The sequence below is a fragment of the Dipodomys spectabilis genome, unplaced genomic scaffold (genome assembly GCF_019054845.1).
Source record: "Dipodomys spectabilis isolate Male_0828 unplaced genomic scaffold, ASM1905484v1 ptg000004l, whole genome shotgun sequence".
In the NCBI taxonomy this organism is placed as follows: domain Eukaryota; kingdom Metazoa; phylum Chordata; class Mammalia; order Rodentia; family Heteromyidae; genus Dipodomys; species Dipodomys spectabilis.
In genome coordinates, this window is record NW_024870681.1 from 83874 (window position 1) to 98458 (window position 14585).

Consider the following 14585-nt stretch of genomic DNA (forward strand, 5'->3'; position numbering starts at 1 on the left):
GCACAAGTGATAGAGCACCAGCCTTGAAAAGAAAACATCAAGTGAAAGCTTGAGGCCTAGTATTGGAAAGAATCAAACCAAACCACACAACTATCCCAACAAAACCCTCACATGCTCCTAGAGCTTTGGAGAAAATACAGTTGCCCAGGACAGGGACTATCTGAAGACATCCCTGAGTTTTGGTTAATCTAGTGCTCCTAACCCGCCATACTTATACTCCAATGATAATGTATGCTTTGTGTTCAACTTAAAAGTGCTTTAGGGATGGGTGTTACTTTTATGGGAGGCAATGTATTTAAGTAAAAATTTAAATATACAAATTTTTAATCTAGAAGTTCACATCTAGAAATAATGTTCAATGATATAAAGAGAATGTACAGAGGCATGCACACATTCTTGGCAGCATTCATAATTTTAGTCAATATTTCCTGGAAGATTACCTTGTGCCAGCCTATTTAACCAAGAGATGGAATTACTCAGTGAATGCTGTTCTCAAAAAGCTCACAGTCTAGTGTTGGTTAAGATTATGGAAAACCTGGATGCATTCTGCATAGGTTTCAGTGAGGGGAGAATGAAACGGATCGTGGCAGAGGCTTGTGCTTACAAGGCTTCTTTTGCTATTATACTGAAAATAAACCCAAAACTTCTAAGCATGACTTGGGTTCTGTCCAGCTCTCTGGCCCCATCTTGCTACTTTCCGTCCTGCCTGCTAGGGTTTGGTTACACTGGCCTCTGAAGTTTTGAGGACACTTGCATACTAGGGTCTCTCTTCCTCAGGGCCATTATCCCAACATTTATACTTCCTCCCCCTGAAATATCTGAGCCGCCCCTCCCAACCAGCTGGTTGCCTTGGAGTATTCCCACTCCCACTCTCTCCAAGCTTCTCACTTGGCATCTGTTTCCTCTCTAACACATATCATGAAATAGAAGCTAAATCTGGGATGACCTACTTATTATCTGTCTTCCCATCATTTCTAAAGATTCCTGATGGAAAGACACTTGTCCAGTCTATTCACTGCTGTTTATTAACACCTGTCATAGTATCTGAGAAATAATAAGTGCTAAAGAAAGATTTTTTTTTTCTCCCTAGTCCAGGGCCCCTCACTGAACTTATTTTGCTCAAGGCTAGCACTCTACCACTTAGGCCAGAGTGCCACTTCTGGCTTTTCTGTTTATGTGGTATTGGGGGAATCAAGCACTCTACCACTAAGCCACATCCCCAGACCCAAGAAAGACTTTTTTTTTCTTTTGAGGAATGGGAGAATAAATGGAATACTCAGTACAAGTGATAAAAAACAAACAAACAACACTGACATGGAAAGATGTCCATGACTCAGTTACAGACAAAACAATGCTGCTTCATTGTACAGTAATAATGTAGGGTATGGGCCTATTCTTATGCATAAAATTTGGGTGCTGGTGGCTCACACCTGTAATCCTAGCTACTCAGGATGTTGTGTTCTAAAGGCTGCAGTTCAAAGCGAGCCCGGGCAGGAAAGTCCATGAGACTGTTATCTTCAATTAACCACCAGAAAACTGGAAGTGGCCCTGTGGCTCAAAGTGGTAGAGTGCTTGCCTTGAGCTGAAGAACTCAGGGACAGTGCCTGGCCCAGAGTTCAAGACTTGCAACCAACAGCAACAACAAAAAAAAGATACATAAAAATTGTTTGGGAGGATATACTACTATCCAGTACACATCAGAGTAGCTGCCCCAAAAGTGAGATTATGGGGATGTTTCATCTATTATTTATGTCTCTATAATATTTGAAACTTTACAAAGCCAGTCTTGTTTACTGTACTCTAACTGGTCCCTCCATCCTTTGACTTTTTCTCAAGCAAATCCTAGACAGTCTATCATTTCCTCTTTAGATATTTCAAAAACAAAAGTCTCATTCCTAAAAAGTTACCAACTCTTTTAACATCAAATACTTCTTATCTTGTTTAAAGCTGACATTTTCCTCACTGCTTACAATTTTAAAATACTATGAAACACCAGGCATTGGTAACTCATACCTGTAATTCTAGCTACTGAGAAGGTTGAGATCTGAGGATTGTGGTTTGAAGCCAGCCCAGGCAGAAAAGTCCCTGGGTAAGACTCTTATCTCCAATTAACCACTCAAAAACAGGAAGTGGTGCGGTGGCTCAAGTAATAGAGAGATAGTCTTGTGCACAAAGAGGCTCAGGGATAGTGCCTAGGCCCTGAGTTCAAGCCCCACAACCGACAAAAAGAGAAACCAAAAATACTATGAATCAAGATCCAAATAAAGTTGGGATTGGTAATTCATGCCTGTAATCCGAGCACTTGTGAGGCAGAGATGTGAGCTACATATAGTGAGAAAAAAAAGTTGTAAGACAAAAGTCAAACCGAATGCCAGTGGCATTCTAGCCTGGGCAGGGAAGTTTGTGAAACTCCTATCTCCAACTAATCAGCAAAAATTACAAAGTGGAGTTGTGACTCACCTGGTAGAGTGTGGTAACTTTGAGTGAAAAACCTAAGGGAGATCACCTAGGCCCTGGTATTCACACACACACTTGAGCACACACATACACACAATCAGAAAACTGTTTCATGGTGGTACTGTGTACTTACATCAGGAAACACAGTTTTATTCCCTCACCTCTTTTTTGAGGTGGTGATGGGGTTTGAACTTAGGTCCTTATGCATGCTAAGCAAGTACTGTGTTGGAACCTTCAGCCTTTTTCTCATATCAGCAGCCAGTGATGCTCAATGACCAGATCCACTATCCATTAGACTGATCTCCCTTTTCTTCTTCATTATTACCTAAACTTCTGCTGTATAGGTATGACTATTAATGATTTGGTGGATCAGATAGGAAAGGCAGGTAAAAGCTTTCTCTTAATTCACTAGTTTTGATTCATACCTATGGCGCTTAACCTCTTTAAATGCAAGAAATGAATTTTAATACAATCATTATAACCAAATTCAGTTAAACACATTTGTTGTTTTCACTTCCTTGCTATTAAAATTCTAACTGATGTAAACTGGTGTTGGTGTGTTCTATCTCTTGACAGTAGAGCTCTGAAGGCTGGCTCCCACATTAGTTTCCTATGGCTGTTATGACAAATTATCATTAACTTAGTAGCTTAAAGACAACAGGCATTTATTGTGGAGACCAGAAGCTTAAAATCAGCTGAGAGCAGGGCTGATTTCTTCTAGACATTCTCAAGGAGGCCTGTCTTCTAGTTTTTGGTGCTTGCTGGCAACCTGTGGTGCTCATGGCTAGTTAGATGTAACCTTCCAGTCATGCCTCTATCTTCTCATGGCCCTGACTGCATCTTTAGATCTATGGCCTTAAATATCTCTCATTGTCATTGTATTAGTGCTTACCTTATGTCCAGGATGAGCTTGTCTTTAGGTACTTGTATTGCAAACCCAGGATTTTCCAAATAGGCCATATTTGAATGTACTATGAGTTAAGACTTATTTTTGATGGCATATTCAGTTCCCTCTGAGTCCTTTGGAGATGACACTAATGGTCTTTTGTTATTTTTCTTGCTCTTTATATTACTTGTCCTAATTTCATCTCTATACTTTCTGCTGCACATCTGGAATTAGTTCTTTCTCCAGGAATTTCTATTTTGTTTTAATGAAAAATGGTGTGTACAAATTTCAGTAGAGGTGGCCAAGAAGGAGTTTACTTTTTATAATCAGTAAAAAAAAAATGTTCACTACATTAAAAAGAAATTTGCCACATGTATCAAGAATTATCAAAATGGTTTCTGATCTAATACTTTTAAAATGCCAAATAATTTGTTCAAGAGAATAACATAGCCAGGAGCTGGTGGCTCAGAGTTGTAACTCTAGCTACTCAGGAGACTGAGATCTAAGGATTATGGTTCGAAGCCAGTCTGGGCAAGAAAAGTCTGTGAGATTCTTATCTCCAATTAACCTCCAGAAAATCGGAAGTGATACTGTGGCTCAAAGTGGTAGAGCACTGGCCTCAAGTGAAAAAGCTCAGGGACAGCATCCAGGCGCAGAGTTCAAGCACAGAGTTCAGGTGGAGTTCAAAACTGACAGACACAGACTCAGACAGACAGACAGACAGACAGACACACACACACACACACACGTATGTGTGCACATAAAAGAATGTAAAACATTTAAGACACTATGTTCAGAAAGATGCTCTTTGTAGAATTGTTTATAGCAAATATTTGAAGCAGCATAAATAATTATCAGGAATACTATCAAATAATAGTATTTCTTAATGGAAGATTATATAGCCATAAATGATGATAGTAAAAAAGACATTTTAGTAACAGGAGAAATGTTACTATTAAGACACAAATGATAATAAAAGGATACAAAATGAATTAAGACAAGCATACAAAACTGTTCATAAAAAACAATTGGAAAAAAATAACCTAAGTTGCTTAGATGACTATTTGAATGTGATACGATTAAGAGTAATTTTTTAATTATTCCTTTTTGTGGACTATGGCTATTTATCTAAAAATACTATATGTGTCGTGTATGTTTTTCTTTCTGCACACACACTAAATACTTAAAAGTGTTTACCAAAGAACTTGGGGACCTCTGTTTTGAAGGTTCTCTCAGATACTGATGTCCTGCCCTGGGGTTATCTGGCACTAAATGGGTTGCTCTCTCAAGTTCCAAGACCAAACTTTTACAGATCATTCCCTGTGTAACCCAAAGTGCCCCAAGCAGTGATGCTGCTTCCTCTGTCTGCCTGGCTGGCCCTAAATGGTTGGAGTCTTTGTGGGAATACTTCTGAATTCATGCCCTGGCCCGCAGGAGCTTGAAACTGGAATGTCTGAAGTATCATTTACGACTGTCTTTCTATGATCTAGACATGTGTAAATAATAAATACAAGGAGGTGGAACAGCAGAACCCTCCCAAATCACTCTCTTTCTCTTAGCCTGAGGTGGATCCCAGAGCAAATGAGAAAAAGAACTCCTAATCCCACGCCTTAAGGCTGCATGGAAAGTTACTCTGGCTCTTCCTTTTGCTAAATCAGTTTGCTGAACTTCTGCCACTTAGGGGCTCCTATTGAGGGAGGCATCACCCACCCCTTCCTGCTTCACAGTTCCTGAACGTCAACACCTCAAACAATAGTTATTTGTTTCAACATACTGAAAATACTATAAAATTTCAGGAGACATATAAAAGCCCAAAGGACTGTGCTTTGCTGAGAATGGATTAAATGAGTGACTCATCACCACCAAAGGCTGGGTCCTGGTACCACTAAGTTTATTACTGCTTTTCTCACAAGAGAAACAGTGCTACTGACCTACTTTTAAGAGGTCATGCCCGTTAGGTGGCTTACACAACTATAGGGAGGAGACTGGTCATACTTTCTTGTCTAGTTTCCTTTTAATAGCCCTCTGTAAAATGGCTGCCTGGGCAGTCTTCTGGCCAAACAGTGAATTTTCCTCTCTGGGAGGCCAACTGGTTTGCTCACATAGTAGTCTGCAGCCTTGTTGGGATCATCCTCCTCCAGCTCTGCAGCCTGGATGGTTCAGGAGAGGAGGTGGTGTGTGGCACCTGGCTCACCTGCTGGGTGGTGGCTAGACAGTATTCAGCTGTGCTCAAGATGCTGCAGATGAGGCAGAGCTCCTCGAGTGTGAACTTGGCTGCTTCGGAGCCCTCCTTTTCCTTGAGGAGGCTGCTGATGGTTAGCCCTCCACTGCTGCTGGTGGTTCTGAAGAAAAGGAACAGGAACTGGTCAGGTTAGAACTTCTAATTTGCTTCCTGAACTGGATACTGCCTATTTTAAGACAAAGAAAAAAGGGAAGGAAAGGCTGGCTGTGGTTCAAATAAATTCACGTACAATGAGTCCTTTTCCTCCTGACCTTACCTTGACTGTCATCTGTTAGATTCTCTTACCATCAGGAATAGGAAAAGGCAATTCCAAAAATGAGCCAGGACTGATTAGTCCTGCTAGCTACAATCATCCGATACTTGCAGAGGAGGCTGCTCAGCTGCCTTGCACTTTAGCTTGGCATTTCCTGATATGTAGAACTCATTTAGCTTCCCCAACCGTTTGTCTCAGTTATAAGAAAATTCTGCAACGGAATGTACATGTTGTACTTGTGGAGGAATACAGAAAGGAATGTTAAGACACAGCTCCTGCCACAGTTCTGAATGCTTCAAGAGACAGAAAAGGAGTTCATGAAACCCCTTGTGCAGCCTCCATTCCTGGGTGGCTTCTAAAGTAGCAACCACTACTCACTGGTATATAGATGCTTCAAATTCTTCCACTTCCTTTTACCTTGCCCAGTCCCTGGAAGCAGAGTTAGTATTAACAAAACCCCAGCTGAGTGTCACTTGTTCCAGCTGTGATACTAACACTCATGAGAAAACACTTCCAGTAGGGCATAAGACTAGCTGCCATACAGTCTCAACTCTGTCAGACACACAACACATGCACATCCCACGGCATATACACATGGATGAAACATGGAAAAAAATGTCTGACAAGGAGTGAAACGGGTTCTCTTTAGATGGTGAGACCATAGGTCTTTATTTTCTTATGCTTCTCTGTGTTTTCTAAGCTATAATGAGTTAATAGTATCTTGATCAACAGAGAAGAAATTAAAAATCTCAAAATAACTTATTTCAAAGAAGTTTCATTAATAACTATACCTGACTCCTCAAATCTGTAGAGCCCACGAGTCTATTCTTTTTCATCCAAGTAATAAAATTCTCATACTCAAAAATATCTTAGTGACAGCCGGGCACTGGTGGCTCACGCCTGTAATCCTAGCTACTCAGGAGGCTGAGATCTGAGGATCACAGTTCAAAGCCAGCCCGGGCAGGAGAGACCGTGAGACTCCTATCTCCAATAAACCACCAGAAAACCGGAAGTGGCGCTGTAGCTCAAGTGGTAGAGTGCTTGTCTTGAGCTGAAGAGCTGAGGGACAGCGCCCAGGCCCAGAGTTCAAGCCCCACGACCGACAAAAAAAAAAAAAAAATCTTAGTGACAATGACAGAAACTGGCTCAACAAATGTTAATTAATCATGGGGATGATTTGTAAATATTAAATTCTGAAGTATTAGGTCACATTCTATTACAGTAGAAATTTCTATGTAACTAAAAGATCTCTAAAACCCTTGCTGAATGATCCACTTATTTGAAGTGATTCACAATATAACAATTCTTAAATGTTTCAGAATACAAGGGAATGAATAGAATTAGGAACTATGCTGTGTAATCCCCTCACCACCATATCCTACTATATATCTTTCCACATCAGACTCTTGAGCATCAAAAGAGGAATATACCACTATAGAGACTTTGGAACCCATTAGACAGAGGGAAAGTTGGATGCATGTCTCCTACCTATCATTCCAGGGCATAATCATGTTGAATTTGACTATTTAATAGCTATTCCCATCATTTGACTTTTCCTGCCAAGCAATTATTGTTGAATCCACATTCATGAAATACATACGTATCTACATTAGGACTGACTCACCAGTGTCCACCACTGTGGTGTGACCAACACTGGCAGCCAGAGTGAGCATCTCTGCTAAAGGTCTCAATCAGCTATGGAACGTTGTTAGGGTGAAAATAGTGTCGGCCCCTAGGGAACTCAAGCAAGACTGTTTTTCCCTTTGACAGATAGCAATTCAGTAAACAACTTCAGAATGGGTTCCCTTGCAGATTCCCATATTTAGGAATACTTAGAATCCTGCTTCATCACTCAGAATGTGAAGAATGAGACTCACTTGGGCAGGTTGCCAGAGAGGATTTTCCAGGCATACTCTCGAAGGTACTTCTGAAAGATGGTGGTCAGGGCTATCATCGGTTCCCCTGTACTCAGCTGTGAGCACTGCACCATGCACTTCTTGTAGTAGACAAAAAGGTCAGCACAGCTGGGGAGTACAGCACCTCCTTCATCTGTATTGGGCTTGGGGGGTCCCTGGGCTTTGAAATCAGCCACAAACCTATCTATCAGCTCTCCAAGGTTCCTAGAAGGAAGAAAAACCTAAGATGTTATTTTGCTTTGAGAAAGATATAGCAAATGTGTTTTGTTTGCAATGTATATAAGCTGTTCCCACAAATAATTATTCCTGATGATGCTTCTTGTGGTTACTGAGGACTGAACTCAAGGCTTTGTGTTTGATAGGCAGGCACACTACTGCATTGAGCCATACCTCCAGCTCTGAAGCTTTTTAAAATTGGGTCCTTTTTTTAGTGCTGGTCCTGGGGCTTGAACTTAGGACCTGAGTGCTGTCCTTCAGCCTCCTGAGTAGCTAGGATTATAGATGTGAGCCACCAGTACCTGGTTTGGGTCCATTTTTATCAATAACATGAATAACCACCACCACCACCATCCCTACCCCTAGAATAATGGTAGCTTCATAGCTTCATACTTTTCAGGGTACCTCATGATCACATTTGGCCTGATGATAGGATATTGTTGGCTCCTCTAGAAGATGAGAAATTAAGACTTAGGAAGTCTGTCACAAAACTTAGTGGTAGAGCTGTGTCTAAAATCCACCATTTAAGTAAGTACACTGGTATTACTATATTTAGTACCATTTCCCCTTTCTACAAATGAAATCCTTAAATAATAATGATAGCGATTAATTTCCAAAGACTTGTAATATACTTGTACATATCAGGGTAGTACTTTATAACCATTATTTCATTGAGTTTTTTTGTTCTTTGCAATAACTTATGAATTAGGCACTACTGCTGCATTCCTTTTCAAGTTCAGTCCACAAGAGTTAAGTACCTTGTCCAAGGTTATATGGCAAGAAGTGGAGGAACCAGGATTCAAAACCAAGCAGCCTGGCTCCAAGCCATATGCTTTTAACTACTCTGCTTTATAAATAAGGTTATAGTGTCAGCCAAGATTTGGACACATGGACCTAAATGAATCCCAAGGGTGAATGCTGAAACAGAGAAGCTGTTAAAAAAAGAAAGAAGGAAAGAAGGAAGGAAGGAAGGAAGGAGAGAAGAAAGGAAGGAAGGAAAGAAAGAAAGAAAGAGAGAAAGAAAGAGAGAAAGAAAGAGAGAAAGAGAGAGAAAGAGAGAGAGAAAGAGAGAAAGAGAGAGAAAAGAAAACCTAATGCTTTTTTCCTTAATGCACTTCTCAGTTTTTCTTAGATCTTCCAGAATCAGAGATGTAATGAAATATTGGGAGAAGAGAGTAGCTAGGAGCAGCTCTAAGATGCCATGTTATGGTGATTGAGGTTGTGATCTATCTCTCATTTCCCAGTCAAAGATCCTTGAGTTTGTCTGGGTTACCCTGAGTTGCTGTAAGCACAAATCCAGCAAGGCCATAACCATTTCCTCTGCACAGTTGTGGACAATAGGAGGCCTCACTCTTGACATGTGGTATCTTTTTAGGCTGCTGGCTAATGCTACAGGGATCCAGCTGTGTTTTTAAAATATATTTATATAATCGGGAGAAAAAGACAAGAACCACACACAGCACCAATTAGCAGGAATAGGAAAAAACTGACATTTTACTCAAGTGCTTTTGTTATTCAGAGTTTACTATAACCAGATGTGGCCACTCTGCCCTCAAAGAGCTTAGGGCTGAGAGGGTAGGTCTTTGTCTGTGGGAGAGTCAGCAAGCTGAGAAGGACCTTATTAGTTGACCTTGGAAAGATCCATAGTCAGCACCCTGATTCCTCACAACCTCTTATGCTACTTTTCCATCTACCCTTCCACCTCTCTTCCAATAGATCTTTCTGCCAGTCACCTCTCTGTGGCCTCCACTCTGCTTCTTCCCACCTAACTGCTTCTTAGCCAAAGTGTTATCCCTCTTCCTCAACTCCACTCAGACCTCATCTGAACAACTCCAACTCAATCCTATCCTCTCTAAACTGGAACTTCTATCTGCTACTTTATTTTTTAAAATAATTTATTATGTAGTATAAGGACGCCAAAAATTCAAGAACTGTGACAAGCTTCTCCTACTCTGGGCCCATGGGGGGTTGATGCTAATCAACACCAGCTCTTTTTCACTAATTCTCAATAAAATGGAGTTGGAATTTGAACTTGGGTTTGCCTGACTCCAATTGTGTTATACCATAAGTACCGATACATGATACTACTGTTATTACTTTCTCCCTAGCTTAGCGAAACATAGCATTGGTATGTTGTTTCTTCTATCCTTACCCTTGAAGCTTGGGCTTTGTGCCCAAGAACTATGCAAGTCTTTGAGGGTATCATATGACACTCTTTTCTGGGAGTTCCACTGATATGTTAAATGCCCGCAGAATAAAGACCATTGCAGAGCAACATCCATACAGGGACAGATTAAAACAGGAGGAGAGGGCTGGGAATAGGGCTTAGTGTTAAGAGTGCTTGCCTAGCATGCATGAAACCCTGGGTCCAATTCCTCAGTACTGCATAAACAGAAAAGGCTGGAAGTGATGCTCTGGCTGAAGTGGTAGAGTGTTAGCCTTGAGCAAAAGAAGCTCATGGCAGTCCCTGAGTTCAAGCCCCAAAACAGGCAAACAACAACAACAACACACACACACCCCATAAAACCAGAGGAGAAATAAAGTCATCTGATTTCAGACTGAGACAAGCTAAAAGAAAAAAAAAAAACTTTTCTGATAGATGTTTATAGACAGTATTCAGAGAAATGATATTCAAATTGAAATGTCACATAGCAGTGACACTGGGAGAAGATGGTTGTTGAAGAGATGGCCAGGGAAGCAGGCAGGCAGCTTGAGATCCCATACTAGAGAACTTGCTCACTAAAACCTCCTCCAACATATGCACCCCTTATGCATCCTTTGTGCTTGGACTGAGGAGGTGGTTCTAGGATGGGCAGTGAGGTTGGAGCACCAAGATTTGGTTTGAGCGTGTCTGGAGATTGGTTACATAAAGGCAAACAGAGCCAGTAAGCGTACTGAGGATGTTGGGAGCCAAGGTCCTTGCTGTCATGGATGGCTTTACCAACTGCATGGGATGGGTCTTGGATCTGCATTTAAAAACATGGTTGGGACAATGGTAAGGTAGAATGGGGTATATGGATTAAATTATTCATATCAATATAAATTTCTGATCTTGATGATTGTACTGTAGTTACATACATTATATCCTTGTGGGAAGGGAGAGGCTGAAATAACCCCTGTGGCGTTAGAAGTCTCAGAATAAGCTCATGGGCTTTAACACATACATATGCACATGTATGTAATTACACATACATTATTTCAAGCACAAAGCCCTGAATTTAAATAACAGTACTGACTCCCCAAATTTCAAGGTCATGAAAGATTAAGATACTGTTAGTTCATTGGAGTGAAGGATATCAAAGAGACAAATCTGTGGTCCTAGGATAGATCTTGAATAACTTACAAAACATGATTGGGACAACTGTTGAGATGAAGTGGGGTCTATGGGTTAAATGGTGACTGACATATATATATATATATATATATATATTTCATATATATATGTGTGTATGTGTGTGTGTGTATATGATACACACATGTTAGTGTGAACTTCCTGATTACTGTACTGTAGTTATATAGATTGTGTCCTTGCCTATAGATGCATATTAATATGTTACAGAGTAATGGATCATCTTATCTGCAACATGAGATATGATAATTGAACAGTTCAGAAAATATTCCATGTACATATGAGTATGTGAGAGAGAGAAAAGAGAAAAAGAGAAAAAGAAAAAGATGAGTGTTAACTGAAAAGTCTGGGTGAAAGACAGAAGCTCTATGAACAATTCTTGTCACTCCATGAACAATTCTTGTCACTCCTTTGTAAACTGAGATCAATTCAAAATAAAACATAAGTGTACTAGTTATAAAAAGACTCTAGGCTTCCTAATAGCAGTAATGGGGTGAGATGGGGCTGTGTTTTTCTTGTTGCTGTTGTTTTGTTTTTTGTTGGATGTGGGGCTTGAATTCTGGGCTAGGGCACTGTCCCTGAGCTCTTCAGCTCAAGGTGAGTGCTCTTACCACTTGAGCCACAGCATCACTTCTGGTTTTCTGGTGGTTAATTGGAGAGAAGAGCCTCATAGATTTTCCTGCCTGAGCTGGTTTTGAACAGTGATCCTTAGATCTCAGCCTCCTGAGTAGCTAGGATTACAAGCATGAGCTACGGGCGACCGGCAGGACTTTGTTTTAACAGAATAGTTATGATAGAGAACTTAGGAGAATAGGAAGAAATGGAGTCAGCATTAACTTCTCTGACTAAGAATATCACAGGATGAAGTAAAGACAGGGCTAATGTAGAAAATCTCTTCTGCAAGAGTCAGTTAGAAGAAATCACTACATATTCCTGCGTAGGAGATAAACTCATTTCTTCCTTGAAAAACAAACATGGAGAAATCCACTGAAAGCATGTAAGGACAGCTTAACCCAACTTGCACTAGAGGTGGCTACAGGGACCCCATTTCTTGCTTTCTTCCTAAGTACTGGCTCTACAGGTCTACTGCAGGGTGCTGCCAAAATGTTCCCTGGGCAGGTGGAGGCTCGAGGCCGGGAGGTTGCAGGTAGCCTTTAATACTGATGAAGCCACCCACACAGGAATCCTGCACAAGATCACTGGGAGGAAGGGTTAGACCCAGTTCCTGAGCACCAGAGAATGCCACGGCCACTATGTCATCTCTTCCACCCCACCATAAAGCCTATGATGAGGTCATTATTAACTTCACTGCAGAAGAGGGCAAAGCAGACTAGGAATTGTTAAGTCATAAGCATGAAGCTGATTTAAATTGAGTTTTACCTAGCCCCCAGATCCTCCCTCTTTCCATTGTATTTTCAATAACTCGGAGAGTTACAGATAAAATAAACAGTAACATTTAAAAGATACAAAAATGTCATTAATGAGCTTACAAGAAATATGCTGAGCTCCTCATCCCTCCTTCAGCTTCTAAAAGGAGCCATCTCCCTTGTAAGAACCTATCATGACCAGAGGGGCAGACAACAGAAAAGTCTGTCACTTACTTGTCCTGGGACTCAATGTAGACATAGAGATGAGGCTCAAAACATTTGGAAACAATGCCATGAAATGGATTATCTGGGGCTTTAGGCTTCTTAGGCTGTAAATGAAAAAGAGAAAGAAGGGGTTGGGGGTGGGTAAAAAAGAAATACTGTATTTGAGCAATCTTTGCAAATTTCCAAGCAATTTCAAAGAAAACATCATTCCAATTCATTCTCAGCTCACAGATAAGAGAGCATGCTGTAACAAGAGTGGGCCCCGGTCCTGCACAATGATTCACCCGAGCCTGTGAATAAGATGCCAGCTTCGTTAGCATCATTTACTTTCTGTGTATGATCAAAGATCTTCTGCTACTTTGATAATATGTACATTTTGTATTTTGAAGTTAGTCAGTATCTGACTGATGTTTAAAAAATCTGTACAGTGAGCTGGGTGCCAGTGGCTCATACCTGTATCCTAGCTACTCAGGAGGCTGAGATCTGAGGATCACAGTTCAAAGCCAGACTGGGCAGGAAAGTCTGTGAGACTCTTATCTCTAATAAACCACCAGAAAACCAGAGGTGGTGCTCTAGCTCAAGTGGTAGAGCACTCACCTTCAACTGAAGGGACAGTACCCAGGGACAGTACCCAGGCCCAGAGTTCAAGCTCATGACTGACATAAATAAATAAATAAATAAATAGTACAGTGCTTTAGAATTTGAAACATGCTTTCACACGACCTAATTCTTGTAGCCTACATTACTGTTGCTACTGTGTTTCAAGCATTTTGATGCTGTGTATCCTTCACAATAACCTTTCATGTACAGCTACTATATTTAGATATCTTTCTAATAATTAAAATATAAGTATAATTACACTTTAATTAGCTCTTGTGTGTGTATGTGCGCATGCACATGTGTTTGAGATAGGGTCTTACCATATCCTCAAGGCTGGCTTCAAACTTACTATATAGCTCAGGCTAACCGCAAATTCGCCATCCTCCTACCTCTCCAGGCCTCCAGAGAGTTGGGATTACAGGTGTTCATTATCACTCCTGGCTTATTAGTCCTTTCATTTAAAATTCTTTTTTTCCTTTGAAGGAAATTATTCTGCTCAACAATTTCTGATTTGTGAGAGTTTACATAATATATAACATGTTCTCTGATTTAAAATTAACATGTACATTAATAATTGCCTTTACTTATGATTTGTGTGCACTCTCTCAAATATTGACAATGTTTTCATTTATCACTTTGAAATGATTACATTGTGAAATAGGAAAAAAAGCATATAAATTAGAGAACAGAACTGTACTGAGTTACATTGTCTGATCTGATTTTCCTGTGTAGGGGCCAGAAGCATGGCACAGCAGTAGAGCACCAGATGAACAAATAGGAAGCCTTGAGTTCAAATCCTAGTGCTGCCAATACAACAGCAAAACCATTGATTTTCCTCTGTGGCATTGTAAGTGAGTATCTTTCTTAGGAAATACATACTTCCAACTTGTTCTGAAGTGACAGGTAGTAGGAAGAACCAGGAGGAAATAGTAAAGTAAATGTAGCAAAATGTTAACAGTTGCTGGCTCTAGGTGAAAGGTATTTGGGATTCCTTGTAATAATCTTACCATTTCTTTTTTAAGTGTGAATTTATTTTTTAAAGGTAAGAATAACAACAAAGAAACTTGGGAAATG

General features: G+C 40.4%; 1 protein-coding gene across 1 annotated transcript in view; it reads right to left on the bottom strand.

The window, feature by feature from the left end:
- Positions 1 to 14585, bottom strand: part of Vps53 (VPS53 subunit of GARP complex) — a 132124-nt gene that overhangs the window by 34279 nt on the left and 83260 nt on the right. The window contains exons 13-15 of the mRNA XM_042692935.1: positions 12921 to 13015; positions 7716 to 7958; positions 5538 to 5685 (exon numbers count right to left, since the gene is read on the bottom strand). Of these exons, the coding sequence (XP_042548869.1) occupies positions 5538 to 5685; positions 7716 to 7958; positions 12921 to 13015 (486 nt within the window). The remainder of the gene's footprint in view (positions 1 to 5537; positions 5686 to 7715; positions 7959 to 12920; positions 13016 to 14585) is intronic.